This window comes from Pyxicephalus adspersus, chromosome 8, assembly GCF_032062135.1.
Source record: "Pyxicephalus adspersus chromosome 8, UCB_Pads_2.0, whole genome shotgun sequence".
NCBI lineage: Eukaryota > Metazoa > Chordata > Amphibia > Anura > Pyxicephalidae > Pyxicephalus > Pyxicephalus adspersus.
Genome location: NC_092865.1, coordinates 19,636,036 through 19,658,641, shown reverse-complemented (window position 1 = coordinate 19,658,641; position 22,606 = coordinate 19,636,036). Strand labels below are relative to the sequence as shown.

At 41.6% G+C, this 22,606-nt stretch overlaps 1 protein-coding gene across 6 annotated transcripts in view; it reads left to right on the top strand.

Annotated features, from left to right (window-relative positions):
- Nucleotides 1-1,229: 1,229 nt before the first annotated feature.
- The window catches only part of SSBP3 (single stranded DNA binding protein 3), a 40,298-nt gene continuing 18,921 nt past the window's right edge, over nt 1,230-22,606 (top strand). The window contains exons 1-4 of one of the 6 annotated variants that reach the window (XM_072419694.1): nt 1,230-1,557; nt 6,819-6,891; nt 7,339-7,400; nt 8,359-8,443. In XM_072419694.1, the coding sequence (XP_072275795.1) occupies nt 1,502-1,557; nt 6,819-6,891; nt 7,339-7,400; nt 8,359-8,443 (276 nt within the window). In that variant the 5' untranslated portion in view covers nt 1,230-1,501. The remainder of the gene's footprint in view (nt 1,558-6,818; nt 6,892-7,338; nt 7,401-8,358; nt 8,444-22,606) is intronic. The other 5 variants (XM_072419692.1, XM_072419691.1, XM_072419693.1 and 2 more) reach the window with 5 other exon arrangements.

The window sequence follows — 22,606 nt, the reverse complement described above, 5'->3', positions numbered from 1 at the left end:
TGTAAGGGTAAAGGGCCCTCATACAGTGGCACAGGTTGAACCTCCCTATGTTCAGCCCTGATGCATCAAATGATTGAATGGTCATTGAACGAATGAACATGGATATGAATGTGTATGGATGAATGATGATATGTGTATGGATGAATGATGATATTGATACATATGTGTATGGATGAATGATGATATGTGTATGGATGAATCATATGTGGATGAATGTCCCTGTCCTATTGGACAATCATATGGTATGTGAATGACTGAGCACTCCTATAGCATTGTATGTGAGTAATTAAACGAAGATATTGATGCCAATGATTGGATGATCATATCGGGGTGGACATATAAGGATGCAGTGCCAGGAGGGCTCCATACCCAACCCAGCCAAAAGGGACCCCTATGTTCTGCACAAGGGCCCAGTATTGGCTTCATCTGCCACTCGATCATATGAATTGATTGAACATGCATGATTGGACATGATATTGATATGTGTGCGGATGATTGGTTGATCACATGGATATGTATGTTTCTGATTGGTCAGCATATTGATACGTGTACAGATGATTGGCTGATCATATCGATATATGTATAGATGATTGGCTTATCATATTGATATGTGTACAGATGATTGGCTGATCATATGGATATGTGTATAGATGATTGGCTGATCATATTGATATGTGTACAGATGATTGGCTTATCATATTGATATATGTATAGATGATTGGCTGATCATATTGATATGTGTACAGATGATTGGCTTATCATATTGATATGTGTATAGATGATTGGCTGATCATATTGATATGCATGTGGATGATTTGTTGGTCACATGGAGATATATGTTTATGATTGGTCAGCATATTGATATGTGGATGGCTGTGCATACATTTTATTTGCAGATAATGTATGGGCCACCGTAACCCATCTTTGCCCCCCCAGGACCATTGCACCCCGGCTTCTCATTGAATACCCCCAGCTGGCACAGGGTTATTGTTCATCCAGTAAAACCAATGCCCCCCATAGATCCTGGCATGAGATCTGGCCCCATTGGGCAGTGTTGGTATCTGCTGAATGATTTGTATGATGATTGCATTGTGTGTGTTGTGATCTAGTGATGGGGGAGGTGTATGGATGATCCCCCCACCCCCTATAGCACCCCGATGTGAGCGGGCATTGCTCCCAACAACACGCAGCCTGCACAATGGCTGGCACGCAGCACAATGGGTGACACACACAGCCCCCCTCCCATTGGCCGGCCGGGTGGGTGAGGGGCAGCGGAAGGTCCAGGCTCCTCCCCCTCCAGGACACGTTCTCATCACATACACACAGTGCGTGCACTAGGCTGGGAGACATGGGCCGGGCACAGCGGGAGATGGGGCCGTGCAGGGACTGAGCCGCTACCGAACACACCGAATACAGCAAAGCGGACAGCACAGTGCGCACCCCGAGCTACTCCTCCTCCCTACCGGCGCTCTGCAGCCCAGCATCGGCTTCTCACAACGACATGTTCGCCAAGGGAAAGGGATCGGCGGTGCCGTCCGACGGCCAGGCCCGGGAGAAGTAAGCGGGGCCGGGGGAAAACTTCTGGGAGGCTGCATGAGGCTGGCTGCTGCCACTTTAAGTACCCCTCCCCCTCTATTACCTATAGGCATGGGGGGTGCCGGGGCTTTGTGCTGCCCCTCTGCCGGGGACCCCCATTGTGCTGTCTGCTCACCTTATGGTGCTGTGTGGTGCCCCTAACCTGGCTGTGTGGTGCCCCCCTGATTGGTGCTGTGTGGTGCTCCCTGATTGGTGCCCCCCTGGACCGGTGCTGTGTGGTGCCCCCCTGGACCAGTGATCCCCCTATGTTAGTGTGTGTTGCCCCTCTATCCGGTGATCCCTCTATAGTTATGTATGGTTGCCCCCTCTAACCAATGCTTCATCTATGGTGACATGTGCTGCCCATGTAACCAGGGGTCTCCATATGTGTGTTTTGCCCCCTAAGTGCCCAAATTAACTGGTGTCCCCTTATGGTGATCTGTGCTGCCCCTAAACCTGTGGTGCCTCATGGTGATATTTGTGGCCCCTTTGGTTGTCTCATGGTTGTTGCATCCCCCTAACCGGTAGTCCCCCTGTTATAATGTGCACAGCTTCTATACCCATGATGATGGGTGCTATGACTTTTCTCTCCCTCACCCATGTTGATGTGTTCCCATGGTTAGTCGGTGGTACCCCCATGGCGGTGCAATCTGCACCTTCAACTGGTGGTCCCCTTTTTGCAATGTTCTGCTCTTTTACCCTGTGGTCTCCTTTTAGTGATGTACATCGGCCTTTAAATCTTTACCCTACTATAGTGTTATATATATTGTCCATCCTCAAGTTTCGAAGGTTCCCGATTACGCAGTTAGTTCATGCTAAACTATTGTACGTATACCCCTCCATAGGTTACATATTAGATTTTCATCTATTGTCATCCATCCTCCTAACTATTCACCACTATAGTGATCTCTGGACTCCATTCATCCCAATGGTGAAGCCATGCGTCTCTTTATCCATGGTGAGGATTGCTTCACTCCTGTATCTTGCAATGTTGCCCCATTTACCCCAATGGATGTGACCTGCTCAATCATTCTTCTAGTGATGTCTAACCAAATGTTTGCTGACTCTTTAATTATTCAGCCTCATAGTATGTTTATCTGTCCCCCATATAGTGTTGTTCCTTAAACTATTCTCCCGGTAGAGATTTCCAATGACCATTTTATCTAATGACCTCATGAAATGTTTCTGGTGTTCCACTAAGTCCAATGGTGGGGGGATCTAATGTCCCTTTCTGCCACCCACCTCCCCCATTGACATTTCTAGTGTCCCATAAACTACCCCCCCACCGCCTGTCATAATTTCTGGTGGTCCTGTAATAGTATGTATTGTTCCATTATTCATTCATTGCTTGTATATGTCTAAGTATCATCAAAATCATTCACCCCTCCATGGTTGATGTTTATTGTGCCTCCTTGTTATTTTTTGATGACTGGTTCATCTTTATCTAGAAGTCCAATCTGGTCCCCTCGACTATTCGTTGATGTCATTTATGTTGCATGAGCTGTACCTGGAGACCTTTCCAAACGTTGGCCCATGTGGTGATGTCTGGTATGAAGGTCTTGTCTAGTTGGTCATCTCTAGCTCTTCATTACTGTGGTGTCCATGATCGTCCATGACCCAGTCACCTTCTTGGGTTGTCTCCTGACCTCCAGTAATGTTTGGAGTTCTATAGTGGATCTTCTCAAACTATGTGTTCGGTGATCAACCTAACCATTCATCTCACAATGATCTTTCATGACTTCCACCAACAACGCAACCTACTCGTGGCTCTTCCACCCTGAACATGTTTAGTGCCTTGCAAAGCTGAGATTTATATTCAATTCTTGTGTTTACTATGACTATACAGCTACCTGTTCCTTCCCCATAAACTCTCCTCCAGGGTCAGATGTTGCCTGGATGTGTGGAGTCTATTACTTCGCTTTTGATAAGGACTTCATGTGGCGTTTGACATAACGTGTTCGACTCCATCTGTGCTGCGTGAAGTATGGTGTTCCTACTCTGAACTTTAACCTCATCCAATTACCATTCTTTAATATATTCTGCACCAGTAAAGGTTCATCTGTAAGGGAAAGACAAAGTTTGGGTGTTCACCTAAACAGCCAATCAAATATTTAATATTAGTTTGTGGTCTTTGTTAGAATTACGTCATCGGGAATGGGTCCGGTATGGCAAATGTTTCTACTTACCTGCTTGGTTTTTGGCCGTCCAATGTTCATACTCCATGAAGTCTTGTATGTATCATGTTACCCCATGTCTTGTCTACCTAAACGCCCCAGTACTTTTTTTTTAAGCTGGGTGAGGTGGTGGCCCATTTAATGTGACCCAACTTTTTTGTAACCACCTACCAGGTGGTTTGCCTGGCTAATAGGTACTGGGGGAAAACAGCACCTACAGTTCTTGGTCCAGTAAAGATTAAACAATATTGTGGCTGACAGTATTTATTTTGCTGCTTTACCTTTTTCTTCGGAGTTACAGAATTGCCAAGCGTATTCGGTCAATACTAAAACCTTTACTGCTAAGCACATCTTAAAAAAAAAAGACCATAAATCCTTAACTCAATGTGTCTCTGACACTCCACTACGCTCCTTTGCAAGGAACTGGTCCGTAGAAGTTCACTGGGAATCTGGGTTTTTTGGAGGAGTGTCAATGTCCACAGCCCTCATTGGTTCCTCTAGTTGACCTCCATGCTGGTATTTGGTGGTCAGCATTGGAAACCAGTGGGCATTTTAATGTAAAGCTCTGTAGTTGTTTGTAAGAGAGCAGCAAACATCCTTGAATATATTTATTGGCCTAACACAGCCTTTATTCTCCTTGAGGAACCATTGAAATTTTCAGGTCTTGAGGAACACCCCTGTTAAAACCATATGCGGTCAATGGAAAAATGCCCCAACAGACCGCCAAAAAGAGCTTTAGTGTCATTCAACTCACTCTGTCAAGGGGCATTGGCTACAAAACTACAAGGTCACCATCACATGGGAAGTCAGTCAACCAAATATGGAGGAACCCTAGGATTCCATGGAACACTGGTTGAGTATTGCTGGCCTGGACAATGGTAATTTTATTCAGATTTATGAAGTAGCTGCGACAATATTATACACTTCCTGTGTATAGAACATGGAGGTGTATAATATGTTGACAATCAGGGCCCTAATGATGGCACTTGGACCTTGCAATTTGGTTGGCTCCTGTTCCCGGTAACATGGCTGCCACCACTTCCTCTGAGATGGGCAGACATTCCGGTTCTCTGTCTATTTTTTTTATATCCTGTCTTTTTGGTTTTGTTTTCCTGCTTCTCCTCTGGCTGCTTTATAGTAACCCACGCTTCCCTTCCCCCTGTTTCCTTTTTATACTTTCAGAAAAGAAATAGTGTTTTACTCTTTATGTACACACATTTACATTTTAATTTCTTAGCCTTCTGTATTTATAAGCATGGTTAAAGTTCTGGGCACTTGGAAGAAGGCAAGAAATGTAAGTAAGCTGTTGAAGGATTTGTACTTCTGTCCATTCATTACTGAGATTTGCACAGGCCTGTAATGTGGGGAATGATGCATACGTTTTACTGCCAGGTTTTATATCTATAGGGCAGTCAAAATAATTGTTCACTCTTTCATTCATCGCATGGAGGAGGGTTTGTAAAGTAAACAACGTATTCCATTCCTGAAGTTGAAAGCATATTTTGGACGTTAGATGAGCCTTACTGCCTCTTGGGATGCTGAGTCCCCCTTGCCGATGTCCGGCTCTGTTTCCATACCCCACTGAATGTTGGGTTGCCCACATACCACCTCTGCCATTCCCCATATTATGAAAAAATGTAGTAGTGAAATTACTTCTATTGGCTGCTGTAGGTATGGGGATCAGAAGCCCAATTGGAGGTTTATCTATCGGAGTACTAGGTTTGAATTATGTTCTAACATTAGCATAAGTCATGACTTTCCCGTTCCCCTGCTTCTTCCCTGTCCAATCAGCAGGCTGGAGGTGTCTTTCTGACCGAGCTGTACTGCCCCCGCAGTAGCTTTTGAGATCTGGCTGTGCTTTCTGACCGGAGTGCATGGAAGTAGCTGAATAAAATTAAAATCCCTTTTGTACACGTTTCTGTGTATGTTTCTGGCTATGTATCATCTTCTAAGGTTGAGCTGAGATTTTTTTGAAGGCTAAATGCACTTTTACCAGGAACCCTTTTTTTTCTCCCTGACCTCTATAAATTCCTAGATGCAGAATCATGTATGGGCCAGACCTAACCATAGGGATTATTGGTGATGGTGAAGATTGGATACAACAGCAATTCTCAATGGCCAGAACTGCAAAGTGCATGAAAAGTTTATATTTTAAGGCTGTTAAAGAAGAAGTAAACCCAAAAACAAAGAAAAAATACACTTACCTTCAATTCCGCAGAGCAGTCGATCCTTCCAGAGGGTTCTTCCATCGGGTCCCGTCATCCGTCTTTGGGCCGGCGTGCTAGGCTCCACCATCTTCTCTCTGTTCTTACGGGTTCCGCCTACGTTACCTGACGCAGGCACGAGATGGGGGTGACGTAGATAGATGGGGGGGATGTGCGGACCTGACTGCGCAGGCATGAGATTGGCAATTTCTTTCCCTTTTGGCGAAAGGGCTCCTTCTGCGCATGCCTCAATGCTCGGGCATGTGCAGAAGGAGCAGCCAAGAGCCTCCCGGGATGTGTTATGGAGGTATCCTGAGAGGCTCTGCACTCCCATTCATTCTCGATCACCGGTGCTTCGTCTTCTTCTATTTTTTTTTAAACAAAAGAGAATTTTTACCTTACCCCTTTTGTTGTGTACCCCTTTTATGTAAAATGAAAATTCTGAATTTAGGTATTCTTTAACAAATTGCATGCATTGTCTGTCCGTGGAGAATTGTTGGGGTTGTGTCCAATCTTGACTTGGCCATTAATCTCTATGGTTAGGTCTGGCTCGGACAACACTGTTTACCGGACTGATGACACAGTGAGCCAGATTCTATAAGATATAAACAGTTCTTTATATGCAGACAGCTACAACTGAGAATCTCTCTGATTTCTGTACTACTCTCTAAGATTGGGGTGCAGAATATATAGTTTATTGTACAGTTGTGTTTACCCTTTAAGATTTGAGGTGCATAAACCTCAAAGAAGCTCAACGTTGCTAGGTTCCAATTTCTTCTTCAACCTGGTATATTAATATTTGCAAAATTGTCCTCATGTCTGCTGTAATGTAAACAATGACATATTTCTCATTCTTGTCTCCTAGGCTTGCTCTTTATGTATATGAATACTTGCTACATGTTGGCGCCCAGAAATCTGCACAGACGTTCTTGTCTGAGGTAAGAGCTGGACTTTGAGCTTTTGATTTGTTTTTGAATTGTTTCTTTGTCCTTTTGCGGTGATGAGTTGAATTGGTCAGAAGTTTTTCATTTTTTTTTATACTCCTAAAGTTGTATTCGTTTCAGAAAATTACCTTTAAAAACTTGAGTTGTTTCCTAAAGATGAGAAATATTTAGAATTAAACCGTGTTCAACCCAGAAAGTTTTTTTGAGCTGGGTGGGAAGAAGTTGTAGGTGGGTGGCAGCCTCTGTATTGTAACCCAAATCATCAGTTACAATTCAAAAACAGCCATGTGGTTCCTGAAAAGTGCTGGGTGCTGCACCCTGCTAAAAGGGTCTGGGGAGACCACTGAATAAAGATAGATGACTCTTGATGGTTTTGGAGTAGCATCCTGTATAGTTGTTTTAATAAGTGTTGTTAAATATTTTGGCCTATTTGTGTTACAGATAAGGTGGGAGAAGAATATCACATTGGGGGAACCTCCAGGCTTTTTGCACTCCTGGTGGTGGTGAGTATAATGTTCATCTGTCCTGTATGTTTTATTCTATATATAGATATTTCAAATACCCAACTTATCCTACCCTGGCGGTAACCCTGAACCACTCTCGGGGTGGAATTGCCAGGGGAGTTTACCAAGTCCTACCTGGTTGCCACGTTCCAGTGATGTCTGGCATCTGAGTCCCCGGTGTGTGTGTGTTGGGGACGTAAGGTCAGGGGAAGCGGTTGCCGGCCCAGCATCTGCTCGAGAGTCTTAGGATGGAGGGCGGGACCAGACATATAAATTTAAAATAATGAGGATTTTTAAATGTATAGCTTTTACATTTAAAAATCCTCATTAATCATACCGCCAGGGAGGATAAAGTGTGTATGTGTTCTTTTAAAGCTATTTAGTATTTTCTACTATGTGGCAAACAAAGGCAACACTGCGCATGTGTAGCTGTAGCTTTTTTTCCCAGATACCTGGAGTGATCAGGCAGGTATAAGGGATTATTGCAGAAGGGACATCACCTCCTCCTTTCTTTAATAATGACCTGCCTGATCCTGCATTCACTTGAAATGGTAGTCATATATAACATTTCAAAGTTCTGGGTTATGTAGAATCATTTTTTAGTGTGGCGATAAATACCGATTCATTGTTGTCCTTACAATTAAAATGTTGGTGTACATGAGGTATGTTGAACCTTATCTCAGTGTTTCTCAAACTTTTTGCAAGGTCCCCGGTCTAATGCTTAACAAAGCATTTCAATTGTTGAGCTCCATCTTGAATCATTGTGCTTTTGCATTTCCACCCAGAATCTAAACTAGTTTTGAGGCTGTTGATGATGTGAATGGCTCTCCATACTGGTTCACACACTTGATGTAAAATGCTGACATTAGATAAACAAATGCACATGTATTTATTTAACAAGAACAATATCAGTGTATTGGTCACTATTTAGGATTTTAAATAATTCTATATCTTGCAGTGTATTCTGGGACTTATACTGCGCTGCTCCAGAAAGGAGGGATACCTGTGAACATTCAAGTGAAGCAAAAGCTTTCCACGACTATGTGAGTACAATGTTGTCTCTTTCATATGGTTAGAATGGCTAATGTTACTTAAAATTTGTTTGCAATGCTGAAGATTTGTCATCCCTTATGTTTTTGTAACTTACTCAATTTGCCTAAAGGGAAATCTTCCAATGTGGTCCCTTGCCCCAGTGGTGGCAGCTAGGTGGAATTTCCTATATTTTGACAAGATTTCTCTAACATCCTGTTGTATCCCTCGGACAGGAAGTGAAAAGAAATCTGTGAGGTGCTCTAACCCTTCCTCACTTTACCCAATAAAATAAGTTTTAAGATTCTTTAAAGTTTTTAGTTTTTTAAAGTTTCTGGATGAGGCAGTGTGGCTTATTAAGTATGGTCTAGTTCATGCTTTTGTCTATTTAGTGTTTTGATTGTGTTGTAGACACTTTTTTGTTTACAAAAAGCTTAAACAGCAAATCACCATTTGTATAAAATGATTGTATAAAATACCTACCACCAATTTAGGCCGTTAAAAAGAAAAGTTTAAAACATTTTTTTGCCACTCTGGCTGGCTGGGTGAAGGGACATGCCAATTTTTATGTAGGTATGGATGGTATTGGAATTTCAACTCCTGCAAATGGTTACTTCTGTAGCATCTAGTAAAGAAGGTTGTACCATATTAGAATCATTTGACAAGATCCTGCAGTCCTACTACCAGCAGTGAGAAAAAAAACTGTTAAATCTGGCTGCAGTCAGTCATATGTTATTTACTTAGATTGACTGAAAATAGCTTACGACTTCTGATTAAAATAGATGATGGGTAGTACCAGTAGTAAGTTGGCTCATTTTATTTGTCGGTAGCATTTCTTACCTGGGCCTGGCTTTGGAATAGCTTTTTGTGGCTACAGTAAATATCTTGTGTTTGTCAAATAAAATGTTGACTTGACAGTTTCTGCAAAGCTTAATAGATCTTGCCAGAGGGACATTATGTTCCAGAAAGAGTATTAAAGGAAACCTGTACTGAGAACAATATCTAGAATGTCACTGCTGATCTTTTGCTGAAATTGTTAGCTGCATGGTTGTCTCAGTGATCTAGTGACTGAGTCCCCTATGTGGTTGTTCTGCCTATTCGTGCAGAGGGTGTAAGATCTAAAATACTGAAAACATAAAAGCCAAACAACTAACATTTTAAAGCAATGGCATCCTATGCAGTTTCTTTATAGGATAAATTCTGGTGTGCTGAAACTAAACATTACCGGTCTGGTGTTGGAAGATGGATCCCCATTTGATACCTACATGCTTCTTCAGTAGAAATACAAAGAACAAATTAAGTTCAAAAGCAAGAGTATGGCTTTAACTTCAATGGTTGCAAAGTGTTACTGAACTTTACACTTTGCATTGATGTACAGATTTATATGGTCCTTGTGTTGTCTTATTTATTGCTGGACTGGCTTCCTTACTTAGCCCTGGTTGGGCATCGGTCACAAAGCTTACAGCTTTGCAGCTGTGATGGCATAACATTTCTTCTCAACCTCAGTTGCATTTGGATACCAATGTTACCTTCTTTCATGTAGTCCCAGAAAGCATGTTGAGCAGGTGATCTTAATAAAGGAAAAAGTCCTGCAGTTTGGAAATGATGGTCAGCTCCTTTATTTTGGTGTGCTTGTGAAGACCTTTTAAGGATAAGTCTTGCGATATAGGAACTTGAGCCACATCCTATTCCATAACACACCCTGTTGCTTCAAAGTTTTGTTCCCCTAAAAACCTAGAAAATCTTTATCATGGCCCAATTACTCTGCACTGAGATTCTATAATGCTGCTTGTAGAAAGCCAAAAATTCTGCGAGGCAGTGTGCAGGAACAACGCAGACACAACTCAATGGCTGAAGAGCAATCCTGGAAGGGGCTGTTCTTCTAAAAGGCCCAGTTCCGTCTTGTGGTTGGCCACAGTGATGTACCATAGGGTCATCTGTGCTCCTATTCAGCCAAATGAAAGTTTGGGGTTTTTGCCTTCAGTTGTGGTGTGGTTCCTTGAAGAGAAATGTCTCTTATAGCCATGTGGTTGCGTTTTGTCCTGTTGAGGAAAAACTGCACCACAAACATGTTAACCTTTGGTGTGGTTTGCTCCTCTTGGGCACATAGTAGCAGTTGGTGCCTAGGAGCACTTTACGGTGTGTAAGTAAATTTAGTGGTCCGTGGAAAAGTTCCACCGTGACCCTCAGTGATCTGTACTACTATGGGCGGTCATGATGATCTTGTTAAGATTTTTACCTCTGTTGCACAGGCATATAAACTTACTAACCGCTCTCCAGAACCCTTAGGGATCTTGGATGTTACACTGGCATTCAGTTTGACAAGTGTGACAAATGCTGCAATTGTACATGGCATGTTTTATTAATTTGCTTAATGATATTATGATATACATCACATTTCATGCTTCCTAATATAATATTATTATTGCCAGTTCAGTGGTTCAGCATATGATATTTATAAACTTGTACTTTCTGTAGTTTTAGTTGCACAAATACATGTATGCTTTTGTAATCTCTCTTCTATTTGGGGACACGTTTGGTTTTATCGAAATTTTATGGTATCTTACCAGATCAAGCAAATGTGCACATCTTACCTTTTTCTCCTGCTATCCCTTGGGAAATGTGTTTTTTTTCCAGTTTAATTTGCTCACCCGATGCCATAGAAAAGCTTTCTATACATATTTGTCAAAAGGAAGCATCCTTGGTATCTTTTGGTGAGCATGCTCACCTATTGCCTAGTTGAATGCTGGAGATGCTAAGTCATAAAGATTTGGAACTGAAGTCAATCTGCGTGTTTCATTACTCAGGATTTCAATATGTTTTAGCAACTTGGCATCTCGGGTCTCACTACTATCCTCGGGTAAGCTGGCTGATTTTAGACGTAGAGGCTTTTGATCATGAAGAACCATACAAAATGTTGACTTTTATTACAAAAATGCACCTTTTTGAGTTTTGCATTGAAAATACCTGTTTGTGATTTAGGCTGCTATAACCCTTGACCATGGCTTAAAAATTTGGAGACCTTAAACATCGGTCAACTGAATGTTCTAGTGGTGTTTGGACGAGCCATAAGGTCTGTGATTGGCAGCCAATAACCCAATTCTTTGGAGGAACAGTTCATATTAGATGTTTGCATTTTTTTCTAAATGACTTGTGTTGTATGATCGCGCTGGTGCCATAGTGTCTGTCTGCTGATTCTCTCCACATCAATATTAATGTATTTACTTCATGTAAATAAAAAACTATACAATCTCCTATAACCTTTAACATGCAACTCCAAAAGTTCTCAATCGCTTAAATCTGCAGCTTTAATGAAAATAATTACTGATGATCCTGGCATTAGTATCTTTTATGGGGTGTTTTGCTTTTTTGTTATGTGATCCCTTAATGTAGATCTCAGGTAGTTGTGCTGACACATATTGCTAACACTTGGTCCTCTTTCCTCAATAAGTCAGTCAGTTTTTTGAACATAAATTAGTTTAAGCTGCGTGTGAAGATGCTGTAGGAGGGTGGAGGCCTCTGTATAGTGACCCAACTTGCCAGTAACCACCCACAAACACTCGGGTAATTATTGAAAAGTGCTTTTTCTTCCCATATGTCCTAGCAGCAAAGGTTGTAGATTTGGGGCTAAGGGGGGGCTCCTAAACTTATCTGCTTTTATTGTTCTTGGTCAAGCAAACAAAAGGAACACAAAGCTCTTCACATTTGCAATTCTGAGGCTCCACACTGCTGAGAACAAAAAGCCTCTTTACATGGGAGGTAACGGACAGCAATAAATCAGGGAAGCAGACTGGAACACCCCTGCCCCATATCATCCTCCTTTCACATGGGGGCAGGCCGGCTGCTAATTAACAGCTTTGTGTTGTCAGAAGGGCTCGCCTTCCCAGCATGCCCCATTCCCTGATCTTGTTGTGAACTCTTTCTGACTCTGAGCTGTGATCATATCATTATTTGTAAAACCCATGGATGCAAATCGATGCCGTTCTTTGTGTTGGAAATTCCCAAATTCGAGAGATATGCAAGGATAACCAGTCACAAGACGGACAACAAAGTTTGAACACTGACCAATATTTAAACTCCTTTTTCAGAACCATTAGACAATGGTTTCCAAGAATTGTCTGTACAAACAATTCAGAGCACGGGGCAGTTAGTCAGAAAGATCTCTTCTATTGTTTGAAGCACAGGTGACCAGACACTACAACCGGTCACACTAAAATTGTTGGAGCCTAAAACGTTCTCAAAATAAATGACTCTAGTTCACTTGAATTCTTTCTAATCCATTGGGCTCAATTCACAAAAGGAACACAGCAGGATATTCAAAAAACTTGAGTTATTATAAGCCCGATGACATTGTTAAAATTGGTTACATGACAAAGATAATGATCCTATTCTTGTGTTAAAACTTTGTAAATTGAATTCATTGTCATGTGAATTATTGTCTTGTGTTGTCCAATTATTGTCCAGCACTCAAGGGTCACACTTTTTATCTCCTATAATGCCGAACAGTCTATTGCGATTATCACTGATTAGTTTAGCCTTTGTCCTGCAAAGTTATGTTAATTTAAAGAAGACTATGTACACACGTGCATGGAAAGGATCTTTCACGATCCTTTCCCATAACTAATGACTTGAACGAGCACAGTTCTACACTATGGAGAGGAGAGGGGGAGAACGACGGAGTGGCACCACGCTGTGCTCTCTCCCCCTTTACTTTCATTACGATTGTTGGTTGTCCATAGTCCGTGGACCCTCCAGGATGGTCTTTTGGAGGATGGACAACGGCACTGTACACAGGTAAGTGTGCCTAGTCTTAAGTGTGGCTCTTTATTGAGTTCTCACTGGGTTTCAAAACTTATACAAAATTAGTTTGTAGTTACAAAGCCTGACAACATCCATCTGTAAATAAAACATCCTCTATAGGTGAACCATTGTTTAGAATGGCTTTCTGGCAGAGTGGGCTTCTTCTATTTTGATAAACCATTGGGTTTAGATTCATTTGTCTACATCTGTCCAATATTCTGACTTGACTGATCCATTTATAAACATGGCGGGTTATATTGCACTTATATATGCATGGGCTCATTCTGTGGGAACAAACCCCATGATCGGCCAAGAATTTCCAATATTGTGATAGACTAGGCAAGCTTTAAAGCTTTTTCTTTAAACCTGTAGCAAAGAGGTTTGGTTTACATATTTGCTTGTTGGTAGTTAGGTTTTATTTTTAACGTGGCTTAGGCATTCCCAATTGCCTAGACCAGCCATTTTCAACCAGGGTATCTTGGAACCTTAGGGTTCCTCAGTGGTTGTTAGGGGTTCCTTTTGAGCTTTTGTCTGATTGACCTCCCATTTGATGGCACCTCCATAATAATTAGTCAGTAGTTTGATGGTGATCTTTGCGTTGTCTTGAAGGATGGTATACTATTCTTTCCTGATTCACAGTAATGGAGGCATTCTTACCCCAACCTTCAATTATTTTTTTTAAAGTGTTCCCCAAGACCCCAAATTTATGGGGATTAGGTAAAACGTTAGAGAAAGACCTAGACAGTGTAAGCTATGAAATGAATCCATTGGGCTTCTTGTGTGATGAAATATTTTGCTGCCCAACAGATTTTAGCTATAAATATTTTTTTTAAATGCGTGCTACTTCTAAAAAAAAGGTTCTGATTGCTGCCATTTTCTCATCTGACAAGTGTAATAGACCCAGGCAGTTACAGCCCTAATAAAAAGTTTTGCGAGAGTTACTCAAACAAAGTTGATGCGTGTTTGATGTATCTGGAAAGCTTTGTGTTATCCTAAAATTTTAAGCTGGCTGTAATGTTTGCCGTTTGGCTGCTGTCCCAGGAGTCCACCAGTGCAAACTTTTCTGTTTGTAACAGTGTTCTTCCCTAAAAATGTTAAAATATCTGAGACTTAAAGTGTCAAAACATGGCAGCCCTCTAGGTCAAGCCTTTATATTTGCAACTGATCATGAGAAATTGAGTGGTATTTCCTCTTGGCGATGGAACATCTACTATATCAATGTCTCCTTTCTAATTGAGAAAGACATGAAAGAAATTCCACTCGTTAGTTCAATCCACTTGGGTTGGAAGTTCCAAAGTTTATTGTGGAATCTTAACAATTCTTTCGAATTTATGCTTTGTGGAGATTGTCAGATTGTCAAGAAAACTTTCATAGGAAACTCTTCAGTTGCCTACATGTAGGTTCATTATCCTAATTAACTTTGTGATAGAGTAGATAAGAACTGGAGCCTCATTGGGGTTTTTATTGGTTTATTTAGCTGATACAAACATGGCTTCCATATCACTGGGCACAGACGCTGTAGACTTTATCTTCAATACTTTGACTAATGCACTCGTAGCTCACACACATACGGTAATGTAATATATATGAAAAAACAAATGCTCTTCCTTGTGAAATATCTGTATTAGAGCAATAAAAAAATACAAATAGTCTTTAATTTTGCTTCTGTTTTGGGTATCTGTTGAAGAAACTCTGACTTCCTGCACTAGTGACATATCTTGACGTTAAGCAAAATCTCTGCAGTAGGAACAACCTTTCATACCTTGTCTAAAACATTGACTCTTCAGAGGTTCGTAGGGGTTCCCTGAAAAATTGGGTAGGTCTGTAAGGGTGACGTTCTTCCCAATGGCCAGCAATGTAGGAGATATTCTTCCTTCGGACCACCACACTAATGTATTGTAAGTCATGGATATAGTAAATATATCGACCATTCCCTTGAGATCTGAAAGTTATTTCAAGGGGTTCCTCATGGTAAAAAAGTTTTAGATTTGGAAACATTGGTCTCAAATTAAATAAAAATAATAATAATAAAAAAAAAAAAAAATATATATATATATATATTTGTATGTCTGCAAATTTCGAATAATAATGCAACACTTGTAATACGCATTTTTGGTGCTATTCGTTATCCATTTCTCTCCCAAGACATCACCAAGTGCAGATGTGTTCCAGTGCACCCAAATGCATGGTAACACACTAATGTGTGCTGGGGGATGGTGGCTCATACATTTGAATAGGCTGCAATAATGCATCGCAGCTTAGCACATTAGCAAATACCCTTGCATAATGCACTTGGATAGGCAGGTGTGAATGGGTCCTAAATGCTCCCTGCTTGCTTTTCTTCCCCTGAGCTAAAGACTGTATATGTACAATGTATGGGTTAATTTAATTTAAACATAAGTAATTGTAGCTCACAGGTGGCCAGATAATTAGTTTATACCCAATGTGTTTCCTATATTACTGTATTACAATACTTCGTTATGAAGGAACACATTGCTCAGCTGATGATTAGTACCTTGTGGGCCCGATCTTGCCTTCAGTTATTTCTTTCTGGATTTTGTTTTAATGTTGTTGTAGCATACAACATTGCTTTTTCTTTTTTTTACTGTTTATTCTTTGCTGTGGTTATTAAATGCAGCATACTGCTCCCTGTGGGAACAATCTAATCTATTTCTTCCATGGACAGTCATCCATTATGTTTAAAACTTGCACTTTAGGAATATGTAGTTTGACTTGTCCGGGGCCCCAGCACACTGAAATGAGCAGAGTTGCAATTACAATAATAGTATTTACTCCCTAAATAGCTTGGACAGGATGTGCACGGCGCAGTCCTCAGTCACATGACCAATAAAGGTTCAGGGAAGCTCCTTGGATTATTCCCACCAGACCTGTAGCACAGCTTGGTGTGCACTTTTGCACTAGTCCTCCCTGATTTATAAACCAAACCCTCTAAATTGGCTGATGGGAAAGTGTTTGCTGGTTGTCCTTGGAGCCTTAACATTCATTTCACCCCTTAGTTGTAATAAGTCTAATACAGTCTACTGGGAGCCTGATATATTTATTGATCTGACGTCATTTCGGCTGAAGGGATCCTTAAATAAATATATATGCGTTTTTGCTCTCTAAGGCTATGTAAACACGTGCAATAATTGTTGTGAATTTTCGTGAAAGATCCTACATACAGCACCGTTCTGCTCTATGGAGAGGGGAGGGGGGAGAACGACAGAGTGGCACCCCGCTGGGCTCTCTTCCCCTTCACTTCACTCTGACCGGTCGTCTATCGTCTGTGGATCTGCCTGGACGGTCGTTCAGGATGATGGAAGATGGGCACTGTACACACGCCAGATTCCCGTCCTATATCAGCCCTGAGCCGATTATCAGACGAGAACCATTGCACGTGTGTACCTAGCCTAAGGGTTTGATAATGCTGTATAATTTTAGTACTGTACAATGGCCAACCGTCATAGGGTACTTGTATTTTTATTAATGTGTCATTAACCTGATCGTATCTAATTCAAAAGGGGCACCTGTAGTTTCCAACCATATTGGTCAGCGATGCTGCTGGCAGCTCACATTCATTCTTCCTCCTCCCAGTGGCCCCCCCCCCCCTCCATCGGGTCAATATGATGGTTTTGTGGGCGTGCTTGGCATGTTTTGTGAATACCAAAAAGGTAGAACTGGTATTAAAGAACCTCATGCTGCGATAAGGAAGCTCTGTAATAGATGCAAATAAAGCCTGGCTTATGGAAAGCAATAAATGGGTCCAAAACTTAAAAATTTGTGCCCAGTGTAGACCGTGTGCTCCTTTTTTGCATTTCCTGTTCCTCAATAGGAGTGCCCAGCCAATAAAGTTACCATAACCTCCATTTGGTCATTATCTGGTGCCAGTTCCCAATGCCATAGGCCATTACCCCAATTCTGTGTGTTGCTGCCATTAGCCAGTAGTGCTGAGTAATGGAGAAGAAGCCACCTTGACCCTGATATCATTGGATACATTATTCTAGAAATTGCATAGTTTGGATAAGAGGTTCCCTAACCTGTAGCAAATGTTAAAATTATTCTTATTCTCTAGAACATTTGTCTCACATCTGATAAGGTCTAGTCATATGTTAATCAAGTTTGCTAGAGGCAATATTCTGGGGCACTGACTTTAGCCTGTGTGCATCTGCTGACCAGCTAAGCTAAGAGGGCTTAGTAAGATCCAGCTATGCAGCTCAAGAACAAACTGGTTAAACCTGTTTTTATTTGGCCCTATTCTGTGTGAAATATCAAGGATCAAGTGGATCCTTAGTCAAGTCTTGACTGTGCATATATGAGCAATAGGGCAGGGCATTGTGCAGTAATCCAAAGCAGCAAATCTTGACTTTTTGCCAGTAAGGTAGTGCGTTTGTGTGCATTGTTCAACCCAATATGAAGTCCAGTTTTAAATTCACAAAATGGGTCAATAGTTTTCAGTATCAGAAAAGCTTGAGTGAAGGGAGCTTTTTTTTTTTTTACTGTGTTGTACTGGTTATGATGTTCTTTATGATGCATATTAGGTAGTTTGTTACAATTGTGTCTGGGTGAGTGTGTGCAAGATGCATGGACAATGGTAGGGATAAAAATTCTTTAGTGCATTGTGGATAACATGAATGCATGTCTCCCCCTTCCCCCAGCATGCATCTGGAGAGAAAAGAATGCAAGAGATTAGGGCTGTAGACTCTGACCTTCCATCTTCTGACCCCTGGATACACTGCTAGGTATAAAGGAGGCTACAAATGTTAGGCATTTCCAAAATAATGGATTTTATCAACCTTTTATGCTTGAATCATCTGAACATACATGTTATATTTGGGGAGGAGAGGGCTAACCTAATCCTTTGGAAGACAGTAGCACTTGGGTCAACGTTACCATTGCAGCCATGTACGGCTTTCCCATTAGAACAAGCTGCTGGGAGTGTCGGCTACATTTCTACTTTGGGTAACTTTCCCCAGATGCACCTGAATTGTAAGAGGTAGGTACATGAGGTAGATGGACTGTAGTTGTTTTGTGTTTTCAATGAGGTTGCTGGGAGAGAACTAGAAGCATGTTTAGGACTTGTGATTAAGAAATCCCTGTTGGACAGAAAAGCATGGTCTTGGACCCCCTTGCTGACTATACTTCAGAAAAGCATTATAGCCTGGTCTGAAACACACCCCTATGTGTAATTGGATAGAGTAGGGGCAGCAGAGACCATTGTTTTGCTTTCTTCTCTTGGCACGGACAGCACTGTGCAGGCCAGAAGTACCTTGTATGCAATCCCACCTCCAAGTATATATACTGCTTTGCAGAATTATCAGAAGTGGGAATTAAGACATTATGCTACTTGTATATTAAATATGCTACTAATAGTATTTCAGCATCTTCCATATGATGTGCAATCCCTTTCTGTGTGGACAAGCTGTAAGAACCAGTCCTGGGGTCCACAGAGGTCCGGAGACAGAAAGGATCACAAAGGGATCACACAAGTGCCACAATGAAAACTGGATCCAAACATTGTGGTGACTTTGACCACTGCATTAAATACAGAATATCCATCAGTGTTCTCCCCAGCCCCTTTAAGCTGGGCGCACCACCCGCACTTTTCAGTGACCACCTGACTGTTTGAAAAATTGGGTTACAATACAGAAGATGTTAATTTCAAAATTTCTGGGGAAAATACTGCCATATCTCAATGGAGCATGTTTTGAAAGCTGTAGACCCACATCTTTTACAGGAGTCTTTGCATTTTTTCCCCATAATTTGGCATGACCATGGGGGAAGGGAGAGATTGTTTGCAAATGCAGTCAAAAAAATTGGGACTGCCCTTTGAACCATGTGACAGTTGGAAGTCCTGGCTGAACATTTTTCATAGTCTAATATCCATAGCTCCTGGCTTGCAAAGCTTCAGCAAGTTTTGGTTACTCGGGCAATATCACTGAGCATATGGCTGAGGGCAGCTGAGTTCATGCAGTGTCAGATCACAGAGGAGATGGTGGCCTGGGAATCCATCTTTGTCACTGCATGTGGTGTCCATGTTCCTACTAAAGATCGTCTAGTCAGTTGCCCGGAAGATCACAGCACCGCATGGCACGTCTGGTATAAAGGAAACGGCTATAATGATCTGAATCGGGAACATATTTTTTAGATTGTACATTCGCTGTCTTCCATCATGCAAGGGTTGAGGTTAAAAACCTGTAAATGTGATGTGTCAAGGAAGGTTTGAAAATGGAAATAAAGCTGCAAAGGAGTAACTTAACTGGAATATGAAGAATAGGTAGAAGAATTATAAAGAACAAAGCTTAACATCTGAGGTGTACTTATCATATTCTTAAAGAGACCCTGTCCAGGTAGAAAAATGGGTGCCGCTAATATTCCCTTGCTTTAAAGGAACTTGGCATGTAAATCTCATCCATGAGCCCCTATGCTGCAGGTTTGGAGTTCATATTTTACTCCTTGTATTTGTTGGGCTTGGTTAGTGACTTGGAAATGATGCAAGAATGAAAATAACAGCTTGTAAATATTTACCCTACCCTAGACAGTGAAAGATCTCACCCAATAGCACACAAGAAAGCAGAATTCCCAACTATAAACCCCATATGAAGCCTTATAGATCTGGTTCCGGTTGACTTTCAGGAAAGTGAAAACGCATCCATGGGAAATATGAGAAAGTCCAGAACTTTTGAAAGTGAGTCGGCATTGGGAGCAATGTTGGTCTTTGGCAACCATTGGTGTCTACAGATTTGGTGGAACCACAGATCAATCGAGTCACTTATATGGAAATCCATCCTTTTCTATAATGGGTTACTGGCAGGATGTAGGGGGTCACCTACTAGGTTTCTTCCTCTATAGAAACCATCATTTTGGTTGAGTACCTGTATGGTTCTTAAGGGTATAGACTTGCTGTCCTTGTTACTTGGGGTACTCTAGCGCTTCTTCCCCGTTCCGTCTCCCTTTACTTGGTCAATACATTTCTGCAGAGCGTTGCTGTTTACGGGCCCACCTGCTGATTCTCTGAGCCCAAGGACAATGCATGCATGACCATTCTAAATGCTTGGCAAACATGCAGCTTATACTCCATTGAAGGCTAAAAGGAGCTTCTTAAAGGCGATCTGTTTTATCCAAGCATGGAGCTTGTCATTGCTTACCTTTCCTTATCACTAGCACAGTAGGTGTCATACTGGTTCAGTGGTTTTATTACTTTGTCACTTACATAACATGTACACTGGTTAGGAATGTTGACCTCTGTTTGTTTCCAAATCTGCACGCTTGTTCTGGGTTAATTTTTTACTTATAGCAAAAATACAAATCTTTCCAGTGATCCCTGTTTTGAAACACCACAGCTTTGCTTCCCCCTGATCAAATACTTGTCTCCCCTGTTGCATGCTGTGGTTTTGTCCATGTCCTGTAGTGACATATACCAGTGGGAGCAACCACGAGATTCAGCAGGGGAGGTGGCTGGGGAGCATTGGTAGTATTATTTTTTTAAAAACAGGGTCGCATGTAAAAGCATGTTTTACGTTTACAAATGCTTCATACAATCCATGTTTTTGATTTTATATAATCTGATGTGTACTGAATTCTCTTCCTGCAGCCCTAGTCACTGCTATTGTCCTTTGCAGCTGCTTCATGCTCCATGTGCATACAAAACACGTGTTAAAGGCCTGTTTTCAATGTTTATGTGTACAGAGATTTCTAAATATCCCTCCACCAGTTGTTTTTTCTGTAACTTGGCTGCACAGGATCCTATTTGAAAGTATTGCAGCAGTAATTGAACCTTGTCCAGGATGTTTAGCTTTTGCTTGAGTGAGAAGCAGAGAGAGGGCTATGTGAGATTAAGCTCAAGCTTTGTCTCTTGTCTGGCCTGCTGCTGTGTATTTGTGTCAGCACAGGAGTGCAGGGGTTAACACCCTGTGGTTCAGAATAGGCCATGCTGCTCCACTGAGAGCAGATGCAGGGGGAAGGGGGGAAGGGCAGTATTTGCATAACTGATTAAGGCCTTGAGGGGGGGATTACAGGCAAAGGGGGGTGGGGAGGGTTAGTGATGGCACAATGGATGTTACAAAGGATGCAGATTCTCAGCATTCCCCTAGAATGCCCCCTTGTTGTAGGGCTTTTCTTGCAGGCCTGGTTCTGGGGGATTTCTTGCAATTTTTCTGCCATAAACAAATATGGCAATACCAATCCTGCAAATGCAGCTTTGGACTGGGGGATGCAAATTTTAAGACATTGCATGCAATGGTTATATATAGAGTGTTTGTTTGCTGGAGGTGAGAGAGTTAATGGTGGCTTGCATGGTAGCAGTGGTTTCCATGGCAATGGCTGCAGGTGACCCATAGACTGCAGGAGGAGGCTCCCCACTTCCTGAATTTTTGTCCAGGCTGACTTTTTTTTCTGCCCCCACCCCCTCCTTATCCTATAGAATTTCTGGCATGTGAAGTATTCTGGGTGTATGGAAAAGGAAAGCCTGACTATTCCCTTATAGCTGCCTGCTTGCTGGATGCCCAAACTTTGTACTTTTACTAGGCCAGAAATAGAGTTTGACCACTGAACACACTTTACCTGATATTTAATATTTCAGAATTATGCATTGTCAGGTGTGGTGAGAAGTGATGATTTGGCCGTTTTCTAAAAAAACATCATAGAAAAGTCGATTCTTTTGAATCGCAGGTTGTAAATCGCGGTACACACGTGTGCAATATATTAGCCTTGCAGTCATTGGGGATGGGGTAAAGAACAGAGCCATGCTAAGGGTTGTCCAACAGATGGATCAGCTTACCCAGTACGACAGGCGACTCACCTTTACCTTTGGTCCATATTTATCAGTATCATGTGTGATCACTTCAAATGCAAAAATTGGTTGCTTGTATTCACTTCAAGATTCCCAAGCTATCCGGTCATAATATCATAAAATCAGTCACTGTGTACTAGGCCATTGTAACATTGTCACCGGGGTCCTGATTAAATGATTTTGTGTTCTTGTTATATTTTGAATTTTCTATCACTTTTGGGACAAATAGGGAGATATTAAATTAATAGGAAATTGTCAGAGTTTCTTATTCTGCACATAAATGAATCAGAATCAAAAGACTCTACATTAGGCCATACACACCTTAAGATAAGCCTTGTATCCTTTATCTGTGCGGCTACAAAGGCCACCCTATGTCCCTATGTTTGTCTTCTCTTCTCCTCTTTTCTCTTCTGCTTCTCTATTCTTCTGCTTCTCCTCTCTATTCTTCTCTCTCGCTCTTCTTATTCCTCTTCTCTTCTTCTCTCTCGCTCTCCTGCTTCCTCTTCTCTTCTTCTCTCTCGCTCTTTTGCTTCCTCTTCTCTTCTTCTCTCTCGCTCTTTTGCTTCCTCTTCTCTTCTTCTCTCTCGCT